The sequence below is a fragment of the Gavialis gangeticus genome, unplaced genomic scaffold (genome assembly GCF_001723915.1).
Source record: "Gavialis gangeticus isolate Ggan-Ray unplaced genomic scaffold, GavGan_comp1, whole genome shotgun sequence".
Lineage (NCBI taxonomy): Eukaryota > Metazoa > Chordata > Crocodylia > Gavialidae > Gavialis > Gavialis gangeticus.
Genome location: NW_017728992.1, coordinates 161,288,042 through 161,302,859, shown reverse-complemented (window position 1 = coordinate 161,302,859; position 14,818 = coordinate 161,288,042). Strand labels below are relative to the sequence as shown.

Genomic DNA, 14,818 nt, shown 5'->3' with positions numbered 1-14,818 from the left:
GCCAAAGTGGGGGGAGGAGGCATAGCCCTCCCAATCCCCGCTCCCAGCACCGACACCAAGTGCAGCACAGGCCAGGCCCAGTGGGAACGCCTTGCTCCCAGAACCACTGAGGCAGCTGCCCAGTCTAAGCGCAACCCGGCTGGGAACAGTCTGGGCCTGCCACTGCCCTGGCCCCAGCCAGCCCCATATCCCCCCCGCCCCCCCCATGTCTTCCCGGGCTGCATGCCCTTCCCCTCCCCGAATGAGCCATTTGTAGCTCCATCCCCCGCCCCAGCTGCAGCTGCAGGCTGGGTTTTGTGCTCTAAGCCCTGCTACACATGCCCACCAGGCCTCCACCCCTTCCCTCCCCCACTGACTGACCTGCTAGACTTGGCGGGGTGGTGCGCACATGCACACGCACGCTCAGCCCCCAGTCCAGGATCTATTTCAAGAGGCTCTGGGATTCACCGGTCAACCCCAATCAACCGGTTGGTAACCAGTGCATTAGAGAATCAATATTTTCATTGGATTTCCTTCTGGCAGACAAGAGAACAAGAAGCACTGGAACTACATACAACTGATCTCTAATTTTGTGATTACATCTTCAAATCCAAGATGAATTTTATTTCCTCCATTCAGCATGGGGAAAAAAGCCCATAGTCTTGGATTCAAGAATATGTGGGAAGACAGGCAGCTGCTACAGCTTCAGCTGTAGCTTTGGCTACAACCCAGGTTGGAATTGAGAGTTATGGCTCAACCTGCCATCTCTGCCTCCTTGCTTACCCTCAGTTGTGCCTCTGGCCCCACCTAACTTAGGGCACCGAGCACACTGAGTCTGGGCCCTACACAGCCCAGCAGCAGCTCCAACTCCAAGCCAGTCCCAGGGTCAGGCCTGGAGCTGTTACAACCACTGCTCGTTGGCCAGGCAGAGACTGGACCCAGAGCCCTGACTGAGGATAAGTAGCAGAAGGGGCCCAAGTGATGTAGGGGGTAAAGGAAGTAGGGGGCAGAGGCACCACCAGAATTGGAGGGGGCTGAAGCTGACAGGCACCACAGGGGTACAGGCATGGTGGGGAGAGGGGAGGAGAGACAGCAGGGAACACAGGCACTACGGCAGAGTGCTGGGGGGTTGCAGGCAATTGGGTGGGCAAGTGGTGGTGAGTGGGACAGGCAATAGGAGGCAAGATGCAGGCCACCTGCCTCCTCCCCCCACCCCCAAACCTGCCTCTCTGTTGCTACTTTCCCCAATTCAGTGGTTGGAAGGATGAATTTAAGACAACTCTGCAATAATTAAATTATACACATGGAAAATTATAACAAAATTATAAATTTTCTACGTACAGAACCTAATTATTGGGGGGTTGTCTTAAATTTAAAGTTGTCTTGGATTTGGGTTGACAGGGCAATGGATCTGGTATGACTGTTTCAAGCTGGAGAGGAAAACATAATCACAAGTAAATGAATCATTAATTTTTTACATTAAATTTGAACATTAGTCTTCAGAGAACTGATATATATAATGCATAAAAAGCCTGACGGCATCCCCACAAAGAACAATCCACATACAAAACACTATTTCAGGTCTTTCTCCCTGTCCCTTCCAGCCTTACTTCTCAGTGAAATCTATGAACCTAGGGGTATTACAGAGACAACCCACATAGCCAAGTGGAAGGCAGAGAGGGAGGCTGGGCATAACTGACAGAAATGCCATGAAGTTATATCCAAGCTCTTTAGCTTGAAAGATAATTGTCGTAATTCATATCCTTAAAGCATGGAAGAATGCTTTATGTGTAGAGTATGTCCCACAGTACTAGATAGTGGGAGAGGGAAATGGAGAACAAATGCAAATTATTAATGCGTTAAGGGAGAACATGTCCATTTCTGATATACTTTCTATGCTGAAGACTAAGGCCTCATACAGACACTCAGTTTCTCCTGGGAGAATCACTGCTTTCCCAGGAGAAACCATGAATACATAGATGTTCAAGCTTTTTCTCCCATAGTAAAAATGACTGTCTCAGGAAAAATAATTTGGGAATAACTAGGGATAAAGTTTTTCCTGGGAGAGCAAATGCCTGTACATGCTGTGGCTTATCTCAAAAGAGAACACACTCCTTCAGCAATACCTCCCTGTCCCCAAGGGAGACAGTGTATCATTCACTGGACTATGCTGCTTCAGCAGAGCACAAAACACACTGCCTTCCCAAACACCACACTGTGCTGCAGGGAAATGCAGGCTGACCATGGACAGTCTAGGTCAGCCATCAGAGCTACCATATGCACTGCTGTCATCTGTTGCCAGGCAGACTGAGAGATTCTGATGAGCACATTAAGACATGTGCAAAGAGGTGTCAGCACTGCGAGCTCCCTACTCTCCAGGGCCTCAGCTTGTGAACATCTTTACATGTAGGTCTGGGTAAGTCTTAAGAAAAGCAAGCCTGGGAGAATTTGCCCAGATTTTTTAATGTGTTTACAGCTTAAGTCACTTGTTAAGGCTTATGATAACATTTCCATTTCTGGATTCTCTAAGTCCAGATATATCTTCTGGTCTGGAACCACTCAGAAGAGATGAGACAAAAATAGTCATTTTACCAACACAGTAATGTAAGGCACTCAGGAAGAATTAATATAGTCAGTGGCGAACCTAGATGGACTAATACAATAGAACTGATTCTGTTACTCAGAAATTATCAAAGATCACATCACTACTTAGTTGGCTTAGCTGAATTTATACAGGTATTTGGATATCAAATTTCAAAAGGTTTGTAAAGCAGCCATGAATCAACTCCATGTTGTCACTGATCAATACAAGCCTCTTAATAAAAGAAATTGCCTAGGATTGTCACTCATATTACTGTGAATTCTCCACAAGTTTAAGGCACATGTGTGTTAGAGTAATTTTTAATCATAAACGATAGTTTGTTAGTATAGAAACATTCCTAGACAATTAATCAATCTAGCAATTAACAAGAAACCAATGGATCATTTAAAGACCCATTATATCGATGTGAATCACAAATTCATACACTGTTAAAAGGGAAATGGTTTCAGTGAGCTGATCCAAGCAGCGTCCCAGACCTTACTAATACTGGATGAGAATCAGATAACATCTAAATTGCCAATTAAATGTTTAAGTCCACATTTTATTCTTAATCCATTCTAAAGTACTGTACCCGATCAGCCAGCCAAAGAACTAAAAAAAACCTGAAGAAACAGATCCATAGGAAGATACTTAAAATATTACTATGTACTTCTTCATGTTAAACATGATTTCTGGGGAAATCATGAATTATGGGGAAAAAGAAAGGAAGAAGACTGGGAGTACTAATGCAGATATAAAATGAGCAGAGATTAAATACAGTATTAAAGAGGCAGTTTCAATTTAGCTTTAATCACATACAAGAGACCCTCCACTAGTTTTTTTCTACTTACAAAATACTGGTAAAGAAAAACCTCAGTTAATACTGATTATTATTGCACAGAAATATAGAGACATTTTAAAAATGTAAAACAAATTTTTAAGCATATCTTTAAAAGTGAAATACTTGGCCAATAGGAACACAGCTATCTGAACCACGAACTGGTGGCAAATTGTCCAGTCTCTCATGAAGTATTTGGGTTTTAGGAAGCTGTATTTTATAATCTTCTTGCATTTCTGTCATCCAGCTCTGAAAAGAAACATATAATATCACCATACCTCAAAATAGTAAAGACATAATCTATTATGAACAAAACATAGTCCTGTGCAGTTTAAACCTAAATTTAGTCTTTTTTCCTTGGGCCAAAAGGGTTACTTTCTACCAAGCCCTGTGGTCAACTCAAGGAGCAATTGATGGGCTTATGTAGGAGTCATTTTTCAGCCCTCCTCTGCTGATGCAACAATCATAACAAACGCTGGCTTTTGAAAGCAGAGGAAGGAAAGATAATAAAGGAAAATATACAATAGGAAAGGAGTCAAGGAGTCTTTAAAAAGGGTTTGGAGAATCTTCTTGCAAGAAGTGGAAATAATTCAAAACATAAAAAGCAGAATATTATTAGGACACTACACTAATTGTAATATAAGTTGCCCATAATTTGTCTTAAAATACTGCAATAATAAAAAATACTTAGATGTCTATTATAAATGCAAGGAATCTCTTTTCAAAATTACTGTTAATGCTTGATACTTGTCAGGATCAACCTTAGTATGATTTAATAGACTACTCAGTCTACTCTGGGCTAGGAAAATCATAGGTTTATTTCACATTAAGACTTGGACTTGTATCTAATTGTTACTGCTAAGGCACAGCACCATTAAACATACTGTCTTCCAAAGAAACATTAAAGCCTAAGGCTTGTCTACCTTGCTAAATTCCCCCTGCATTTTCAGGAATTCCTCATTTTCTATCCTATAGTATAATATTGCTGTAACACAGTGTAATCAGATGTCAGATTTAAATGGTGAGCAATGCATTTCCTAACGATAATATGTCAATACTTTCCAATTCTTCTAAATGAAAGGTTCTTTATATTCAGCTAGAAATTAAAGAACTAGTGGCACTATTCAAATGAAAGAAAGGACAATCAAAGTGCTTGGGCAATATTTCTTTGGGAAAATCTGATCTCTTTTATTAGACCAAATAAAATAGTTGGGAAAAAACACTTCTGTGCAAGGTTTCATGTACAAATATCCTTCTTCAGGCAGAGGGAACATCTGCAGTTGTTTTGTGCTCTACCTGGTTGAAATAAAAGCACAAAACAACTACAGATGTTCCCTCTGCCTGAAGAAGGGTGTTTGTACCCAAAAGCTTGCAAAGAATTTTTCCAATTATTGTAGTGGGTCTAAGATATCAGATTTACCCAAAGAATCTTGTCTGCCTACACCCTTAGACCAATACGTCTACAACCAACACCCCTGGCCAATATTTCCTCGCTCAGTTATACAGGTTTTAATACGAAAGGTTGAGAGTGAGTTACTGGCCACTGATAATCTGTACATATAATATGAGAACAAAGAACCCTAACCAAATTATAAATTGGGCCTAAAACTAGCTCAATCACCACCTAAGTAATTAATTTAACATAAAGTTCACAGTACTAGTAGTGTACCTTAGAGACTGAAATTATACTGTACCTTAATTTCACCATTTATTTCTTCCCATTCTTCAGTTGTAAAGTCAGCCGCAGTGGCTGCAGGTTTATCTTTTCGAAGGACTCTGCTCCCAGGAGCTAAACATTCAATGCGCTTTTCACAAAATAATGTGAGATCGGGGTAATACCCTTCCTCACCAGACCTTACAGAAACAGAAAATCTACATAATTTAAAAGTTAAGCACAAGAAACAAATAATATTGTGTTCTCCAGAAATAAACACTCCCTGTAGGAACCAGGGAGGATAGTTTCCTTCCAAGCAACTGAGAGCTGTTACCACCTAGCAGCAGTCTGGTAACAAACATAAAATGAGTTTGAGACTAGTTTCCAGCAGATAAACTAATTGCAATGATGTTTTTTATAATATGGATGTTTAAACATGGACATGTATCACTCTCAACAAATGTTCCAAGGATTAAACAGGAAACGTGCCTGAAATCACTACCTTCTTTTGGGGGAGGTACCTCCATGCTACAACTAGAGTAGGAAGATGGGACGGCGAGAAGCAGCTGATACTACTTCTACTTATGCTCTATGTATTTGGTGGATTAACATTTTCAGTGTTGTCAGTAATGAAGTAACAAAAACAGAATTTCAAATGTTTACCTTAATATCTTCAGAATCTTTTCGAGGTGTTTCACATCTGTGCATTTCTCAATGAATTTGTAGTCCAGATGACCAATAGGAATCTGGTATGTTTTTGTTAATCCTTGGTCCAACATAGATGGCATTGGCTGGTCACTCATAACTAAAACTTTGAAAGATAAACCTAATTATTCTGTTGTGTAAAATGGTACTAAATATATTTTGAGAGAATGGTCTTGCCTTAATCCTGCATAATCCTCTCTCATACAAACAATCCTATTGCCATAAAGATGGGATTGCCAAATTTGCTAAATTTAAGATTTGATCTTGCAGATTTTTCACCTGTGGAGAAGTGTAGACCTGACTAGGGTGAAGGAGGGTTAACTGCAGAGTGTTACTGATTTTTGCTTACTGCAGTGATTCTCAGCCAGGGTTCAAATAGAAATGTAGTGTTAAAAACATTCTGACCTGTTGTGGTCTCTCTCAGTTCTCTCCAACAAAAAAAATGTTGTATTGTACTTTTCTGTAGTCAAAAAACAAGTGAAAATTAAGAGCTGGCATTTCCTGAGGAGTGCCTGAAGTCTACTGAGGGGTGACAATCTAAAAAGGTTGAGAACCACTGACCACTGGTTGCTTCCATTAGAGGCTGCTAGCCAGTACCATGCCTCATATATAACTAAATTGCCCATGCAGTTAGGGAAGTCTGCCTGGTAACAACAGGGTGCAAAGCATTCAGAAAAGAAATCTGCATGAGATCTGCCAGCTCACCTGATCTGCCCAAGACAGTGAGAACAAAGAGAGACTGCCAGCTGACAATACCAAAGGGTGACTTGTAGGACCCCTAGCAACTGGCTATCTCAGATCCACCAGCTCAATGGGTTCCTATATGCACTTACCAAGACAACCTGTGTTAGTTAGTTTAGTGTATATATCTGGTTAATAAAGCTTGTTTTCAGAGTGGAACACTCTTGTCCCATCACAGGTTCCTTCCCACCTGAGCTGACCCAAACTGATCCCATAATAGATCTCAGAGCTCCACACCCTGGGGACTACCTCCAGGGACCTGAAGACAAACTTCTTGCATTTTGAAAGCCTAACTCTATCCCAATTATGCAGATTGTCCAATAAGAGATACCACTCAAAGAAATCTTTGCCTCTTACATAATTCTTGGAACATCATGGTTACATCACCCTAACACTGCCAATACTATTACCACACTAAGGATGGAAACCTTTGCACCACCATAAAATTTTTTATGGTGGTAAAAAGTGAAAGTTAATAGATGCCCATATCTTTGGTTGTCCCACAAAAGCTGAAATTTGTGTCCACAACAAAAGGCAGTAACAAACTGGGGGGCAGTAATAAACTTTATTGTTGCCTGCATGTTTGTTTATGGTGGAAGAGCCCAGGCAGCATGAAGCTGCCTGGGTCTAGCAGTCTCCCTGGGGCAGGGGTTCCTCAGGCTTGGTGGGCCCAGTCCTGCACATCCTGGGAATTTTCACACCGAATTGCCCCCCTCAAGCCCTGGGAGTGTTTGCCTCACTTTCCCTGCACACCCAGCTGCATCCCTCCAAGGACATGTCTGGGTAAACTAGGAAAGTCAGGGCTTCATGGAACATGTCTTGCAAGTGGGGGTTCCTTTCTTGCATACAAAGCACCCCCAGCAGGGCAAGAGAATCCCTTTACAGGGGATTTCCCCTGGCACACCTGAAGCAGAGGGAAGCAGGGAGTCAGCTATGGGGGTCCCTCTCCCCATTGCAGACCATACTGCATGCTGTTGCTAGGAATAGCATGGGCCTGGGCTGCAAATGGGGAGGGGGATCCCCTGTGGGACAATTCCCCCCACTCCAGGCTGGCAGGTGCATAAAGGAAATCCCCTGCAGAGGATTTTTTTCCTCCCTAACAGGAGGAGCAAGTTCACAAGCAGGGATTTCCCCTCCCCTGCTTACAGATATGCCCCACATCAGAGTGCAGCTACCAGTGATGTCCAGAGACATTTCCAGAGTGCGATCAGCTGTGCAGTGACACACCACTGCACAGCCGATAGCTTGCCAACAAAGATGCCTATTTCTACCCTAACCGTTCCCTGCACTAAAACAAAAACCACTGACTCTCCTGCCTACCTAGCGGATCAACCTTTTTCTTTTTTTATTTTTTACATGAATGTTTCTCAGAGCTGCGCTGATGTAAAGTGCAGCCTATATTTCCCGCGGCAGAACCCACAGCCTCTCGGGGCAGATGCGAGGCAAGAGGAGACGCTTTTCTCTCCCTTTTTCCTCCATGACAACGTGGCGGCAGTACAAACTTCTGAGAAACGCGGTAGCTAGTTCCTGCTACAAACCCTGAGGAAGGCCCCTCATGCCCAAAAGACACCAGGCAAAGCTCCCCCCCGGGATCCACCTCTGCGGGGGCGCGGAGCGCTCAGCACAGCGGCCCCGCCCCCCGCCGCGACCTTCCCTAGCAACGGTTGCCATGGCGCCTCACTCAGCGCCCCGACGCGGGGAGGGGCGCTGCGAGCCCCGGGGAAGACCCCCCTCCGAGGCGCGGGACGGACGGAATCGTGCCCCGCGAGCCACAGCACCCCATGCCGGGGACACTTCCCCACATGCACCCGGAGCAGGGCCGGGTGAGGTAAGGCCCCGTGCCCAGCCCGACCCACCTGCGCGGAGCTCCGCGCTGCCCCGCAACCAGAACGCCAAGTCTCCGCGCGGGCCCGCCCACAGCAGAGCGCGCATGCGCACGGGCGTCTCGGCCAGACCGTTGGGGCAAGGCGGGGCCTGAAGGAGTGGGCACCGCCCCGTGTGGGAGACTGGCAGCCCGAGCCAGCCTCTCCTCCCGTTTCGGGGCGTAGATGAAGGAGACAACAATCCTGTTTCCGCCTAAAATAGAGCTTTGTTCGGCTGCAGGAAGAGAAAGCGAGCGACCAAAAGCCCTTAGGAGGCAGCCACAAGTGACCTCCCTTCCCCGCCCCCAGACACCCAATGCCGATCAATAGAAATAGCGGGTCTGATCACTGAAAAACAGCGGTGAAGGACTTCAAGTCATTCAAACTCAGCGTTTTGAGTTGCACCCCCCTTCCTACATCGGAGAACTGAGGAAGAATACCTTTTGCCTTGGAAACGTTGCCTAACTGTATCCCAAATACAGCTGGTCCAATAAAAGATGGATATCCCCCCTAAGGGATCCTTGCCTCTCAATTGCTGGACCATCGGCTACACCACTTACAGCTACACCTTCCCTCTCAGTAACACCTAGCAAGCAATAATGATGATGTCTGTAGTTAACAGACTGCATTTTACCATTACATATGTGTTTGCCTTAATCCATTAAACAGTACCTTGGAAATCAAGGATGGCAATCCAGTGCCTTTATGAGTTTCTCTTTATGAGTACCTCAAAGGACTGGCAGACAAGGTTTTTTGGGTGAATCTGATATCTTATTAGACCAACTAAATAGTTAGAGAAAAATATTTAAGCAAGCTTTTGGGTTCAAAAACCCTTTGTCAGGCTAAGGAAGTTTCAGCAGTTGGTGTGTGCTCTTCCTGGATAGAATGAAAAGTAAAGCAGGCAGAGCCTGGGCTGGTCTGCATACAAGACAGGTAGTCAGTGAAAATGTAGACTGAGGAGTCAATGGGTGAGAGACAGGCCGGGAAGTACCTGGGAAAATCAGCTGTCAGGCAGGTCGTGTCATAAATCCAATGTCTGTATTTAGTCCATGATTTTTGGTGTCCAGGAGGTTGATGAAGTGGATTTCATAGGCTCATCTCTGGAAAGTGTTTTTTTAAGTTTCCTTTGAGGATCAGAACTGAGAGATTAGAGAGAGAGTGGTTTTCTTGCAAGAAATGTGCCCCCACCAGTAATTGGGTATTCCTCTCTTTGATAGATTTCCAGTATGCGTTCATTCTGGTGCACAGTTGTTGTTTGGTCTCTCCCATGTATTTTCCATCTGGGCATTTGGTACATTGGATGAGATACATTGCCTTTATGAGTTTCAAGAGATTGAGGGGGGGAGAGGATAGGGGGCAGATAACTTGGAGATGTGAGGCCAAGTTTAGCACTAACGTAACTCCACTGAACCCCAAGGACTTCTACAAAGTTACGCTAACCTGGAAGCTCTTATCCTGTCACAGGGTCCCCACCAGAGCAGATCAGAGCTTATCAGGTAACAGAAGATCTCAAAGCTCAGCACCAGGTACCACCCTCGGGAACCTGAAGAAGCACGTCTTGCATTTGAAAACTTGTCTAATAGTTTTAGAAGCCTGCTTACTGAATAAAAATCATTATATGTATAGAAATCATTAGACTGAATATCTGATGTTAAAACTTTATTGCAAACAAATAACTTATAACAGCAGGTAACAGGATGGAAAAGTACATGTAGCTGCACACACTTATAAAGCAAAAGTTATCAGAGATAATTCAGCATTAAGATAAAGCAGCTACATCTTGGGTTCACATCATCGGGCATCAAAAACCACCACTGTTATAAATTAGTGTTAAAGAAAAAGTAGAAAACATGAAAAAGAGCAGATCATAAGAGTGGCACAGAACACAATTCCAAACTCATTTTTAGTTATAAATACAAACTATTGGGGTTATATCTTAAAACTTGGAACATGCATGACAATCTCATTACCCAGTGTACTTTGTATCTGTCTTTACTGTTACAGATGATTACAGCTGACACAGTTTACTGTAGTTTGTATTAACAAAAAGTGATCGACATATCCGGAATGACTCCACTATCAGTGAAAATACTGTAGGTTGCAGAGATGTACAGGTTGTTCTTCATATGCATTTTTCATTTTTAAGCTTTTTTTGTCCCTGCACGGAGTCATAAAAATCAACCCAATTTCTTATTCTGACTTTTATCTTTCTCTACCCGCCCAGAGATAAGAGGACTGTAAAAGGATACATCTTTTTGTCCTTTTCTTGTACATTATTCTGTATCCACATTCTCGACATCTGATAGGATCTCTTGCTTTTATTTCATTTTCTGTGTGACATTCTGTGGGGAGACAATATTGTTAGGCCAAAGTTATAAGCAATATTTTGCATTTGTATTTCTTTTTTTAAAAACACATACCAAAATTTAAAACATGCATATGAAAAAGCAAAGAACACTTTTAGTAATCTAGCAAAACATCAATTTCAGTTTTTAATTTATTTTTCTTCAGCATATACACTTTAAGTTCATCTATAAAGTTATAATTTATTGTTCTATTGATTTCAGAGCTATCAGTATTCAAACTAAAGTACCTAGAATAAAGCTATAATACATCTCAAAACCATGCAAAACTAAATTACCCAGATTATGTTAATAACTGAGTAGCTTTAAGATACTGCAGTTTAAAAAAAATATGTACCACATACTAGTAGTCAAAGCACCCACATGGCAATATGAATCATTTTTCACTCTAAACTTTTGATTTGGAGAAAGACTCTACTTTAATGGAGTATGTTCCTCTCTCCAAATGCAGTTATATTATCTATCCATTACTTTTCCTTAGCTTAACGATTCTTCTAAGAGACAAAATAAATTTGTCTTTTGTTTGCCCCATACAATATGTACAGTATTCCAGGAAAACTGTCCTCAAAATAAGTATATGTACCTCCTATTTCAACAGCTATAATCAATGTGCAAGTTAATGCATTTGAACATGGCTCATAACAAGCAAGCTAAATGGCCACCCAGCATTTCCTAAAACTATCATCCACTGTCAGAAAAGCCTTTATTTTTCTTTGTTTATTTATATACAGATTTTACTAAAACTATATATTATTTCATTGTCCATTTTATTATATCACATAATAAAAGTTATACAATTATGGGTGTTGCTAAAAACATATATTCCACTAGTTTTACCATGTTTTTTACTATTAAACAGGTAGAATGGTACAAAAATATAAAAACAAACAAACAGATTAAATGAAATGACATACAGCAGTAAGGTAAAACAGGTATTTTAACTGATTTTGACCATTATTATTTGGGCACATATTGCAAATACGCATTGGGCAGAGGTGAGTAATTATTTTGGATAGAGGGCCACTTTAGGAATTTGGGTGAGCTGTTGCAGCCCAAAAGAGGGGGGTGGGGGGTGTAAAATTGATACAAGCCAGCCTGGGGCCTGTCCACCTCACACCCACTGCCAGGGTTGCCGGATGGAGCAGCCAGATGGGGCCCTGCAATCAGGGTGCACCCGGCTGGGTGGATGAGATGGGGCCGTGGGCAGGCAGCGGCATCCGGGAACAGGATAGGTGGGCAGGGGCCACTATCACTATCATGGGGTGGTGATAGTGTGGGGCCAGGGCCCAGGTCAAAGCCCGTGGGCTGTATTTTGCCCATCCCTGACATAGGGAATATAAGACAGACTTTGAGTCATTAGAAAGAAGCCAAATTGTTTTCTCTTCATCAACATTTCACATTTTCCAGTAATGGAGATATCCATTTTCCACTTACCTTTACTTGTGGTGGTCTTTATTCTCCAGAGTGATTTGAAACATATATTTTACTCTCCTTACAAGAACATATTCCATCTAAATATCAGGTCCAATACCACCCATCAATACAGATTTAATTAAAGTGAAGTGTAACCTCATTTTTAGTTTTTGTTTGTAGCATGCAGACAAGTAGGTTTCTAGACCAAAAAATGCTTTAACCTCAAAAAACAGGAAGTTCAAGAAAAATCTTACTCCCTGCATAATCTGGTCGCATAATCTGTCATTTTTAAATAAAAAAAATGAAATACTGGGTGAATGACTGTCAACACATTTCCTAACCCAGAATGGCCCACCTGGCTGCCTGCAGACTCCAGCCTGGGCACTTCCCCAGAACCCAACACTCCAGCTGCTGCTGGGGTGGGATCTCCAGTCTCCCATTTCTTTTCTAGCTTCTGCTTCCTGCCCCTGCCCCACCCCTGTAGGTGGGGTGAAAAAATAACACTGTCTAAATATTTTGGCTGGAATACACATAAAATTAACAGGATGATATACTATTGCATCTCTCATCACCATTTTTAAAGATCAGAACTATTATAGTTTCATTCCAATACTTCCTAAAATAATACTATTATGTTTTTTGTCAGAATTCCTTGGAAATTTCTGAGGAAGAAGGGGGTAGCAAGGGGGTGGGGATTAAGACTGGGGCCCTTTCCAATACTCAGACACAATCGATATAATTTTACTTGGCATTCAGGCTGCTTGCAGATGTTTTTTTAAAAAAAAACAAAAACAAAACAAAGCATGCACTTTAGCAGAAGTAGCAGCACATTACTTTGACCCAGCTCTGCAGCGTGTACACAGACTAGCTGCTTCATCAGGTCTTTTTGGCATTTTTATCTAATATTCAATCAGCTATTAGACAAAAGCGCCAAAAAAGCCCCACTAAAGCATCCAATCTATAAAGACATTGGGTGAGCTAGGTCCAACTAATGCATTACCTCTTCTGGACATGCACTGAGTTTGGTGTGGGGACATGAGGAGTTTAAAGTAAAACACTGATTTTTTTTGTATTTCTTTAATGTCTGCAAGCAACCTCAGAGTCCAGTTAATAATCTGCTTGTATTTTAACAGATAAAATGTCATTCACCAGGTAACCACCACTTTCCTCATCAACTGCAAGTTAAATTGTTGAACTTATTTTTTTTTTTTTAATACAAGTGATGTTCACATACATTCAGAAAGATAAGCATCAGGAATTAAACTCAATTGTTATAGTTATAGCCCCCTGGCTATAACTTTAAAAAAAAGTGGCTATTATTATTATTATTACCTGCAGTTACAAAGTCCTCCCATAGCCTCATTTGATATTATTTCTTCTTTCTATTAGGGTTTTTAATAATAAATTTAATAAGAATAATTTAATAATAAGTTATTTTAATCTTTTTCATCTGTTGGAAATTAACTTTATTCTTTCTGGACATATATTTCTTCAAGGCTTCAATTAATCTTTAGCCTTAAAGCAATCCTTATAAAGCCATTTTTTATGCCAGCACCTATTCCCTATAAACAGACTATTATAAACACTTTACAAGAAGACCAAAATGTGCAATCCTGTGCCTTGCATCAAGAGAACTAAACAGATGCATCCAGACGAGCGCAGCCGTACAGTATGCAGTGCCACAGACACCACACGCATCGCACATACAGGTGTTCCCCTGCCACTGCTGTTTGCCACTGGGGAAATGCATGTTCCCTTTGGGGGATGCACCACCACTTCCCAAAATGATCCTGGTAAATGGCAAACTATTCAGAGAATTTTAACTTTTTGCAACCAGTAACGGACTTCTCTTATGTGCATCAGATATTACTGAAACATTTGTTTTCACTCTTACCTCCACAGATATAAATCATTGGCTGCTGCTTTGGTGGCTGAACATCCTTTTGAGAATCCATCCTCTGTCACTAAAAAGTCAAATGTAAGAAACTTGGTTTGTCAAAAAAAAGGAGAGAGAACAGACAGCATAACTTTATTTTCTGTACAGGGAATCTAGACCCTTCTTACTCCACATTTCAGATCATGCACACAAGCATCATGGGAACCGAACATGTCTATTGACATTTCTACCCGATTAGAAACCAGAACATGGTTTGCTGCCAGTTTTCCAATCCCGCATGAAATCCAGGCTAGCATGAAGCTATTTTCTTGTAACTGGCTCAAATTGCTGTTTGGTACGGTTTTTGTTGATCACGGAGAAGAACAACCTTATGCATCTCACAGCATTAATGCTGCTCTATGTACCTCTCCTCTGGATGCTTACTGCCTGCTGAAGTACAAGGCAAAAGCTCTTCTCCCTTTCCACAATGCACCTATATAAATATTGCTAAAAAGCAAAACACCTGCAAACATAACATACCTGGGTCAAACAAGCAGGTCACAAACCACTGGCAATATTATTGTAGCCCAGGTTTTGCCATTGCAATCTAAACTATGGCTATACTGAAGCTTTTCTCGCAATACAATCATGTATCATCACCAGTGTGGGGATCCACATGTTTCCAGTCTACCACTGTGCCACCACGGTACTCTGAGGGAATGCAGGCAGTGATCGCCTAGCATATAGAAGATACGTGAACACAGGAACACCACTCTCTAAAGCAGGGGTGGCCAACCCATGGCACA

General features: G+C 42.0%; 2 protein-coding genes across 6 annotated transcripts in view; both read right to left on the bottom strand.

The window, feature by feature from the left end:
• SPAG1 (sperm associated antigen 1) overlaps positions 1–8,413 on the bottom strand; it is a 70,898-nt gene extending 62,485 nt beyond the window's left edge. Inside the window, exons 1-4 of one of the 2 annotated variants that reach the window (XM_019528007.1) lie at positions 8,355–8,413; positions 5,716–5,863; positions 5,093–5,252; positions 3,525–3,647 (exon numbers count right to left, since the gene is read on the bottom strand). In XM_019528007.1, coding sequence (XP_019383552.1) covers positions 3,525–3,647; positions 5,093–5,252; positions 5,716–5,855 — 423 coding nt within the window. In that variant the 5' untranslated portion in view covers positions 5,856–5,863; positions 8,355–8,413. Of the gene's footprint in view, positions 1–3,524; positions 3,648–5,092; positions 5,253–5,715; positions 5,864–8,354 lie in introns of those variants that run through there. The other variant, XM_019528008.1, reaches the window with a different exon arrangement.
• A 1,591-nt stretch (positions 8,414–10,004) lies between these two features.
• The window catches only part of POLR2K (RNA polymerase II subunit K), a 17,551-nt gene continuing 12,737 nt past the window's right edge, over positions 10,005–14,818 (bottom strand). For 2 of the 4 annotated variants that reach the window (XM_019528006.1, XM_019528004.1), the window contains 3 exons: positions 14,031–14,100; positions 10,610–10,702; positions 10,005–10,174 (listed from right to left, as the gene is read on the bottom strand). In XM_019528006.1, the coding sequence (XP_019383551.1) occupies positions 10,152–10,174; positions 10,610–10,702; positions 14,031–14,091 (177 nt within the window). In that variant the 5' untranslated portion in view covers positions 14,092–14,100 and the 3' untranslated portion in view covers positions 10,005–10,151. Of the gene's footprint in view, positions 10,175–10,609; positions 10,703–14,030; positions 14,159–14,437; positions 14,536–14,818 lie in introns of those variants that run through there. The other 2 variants (XM_019528003.1, XM_019528002.1) reach the window with 2 other exon arrangements.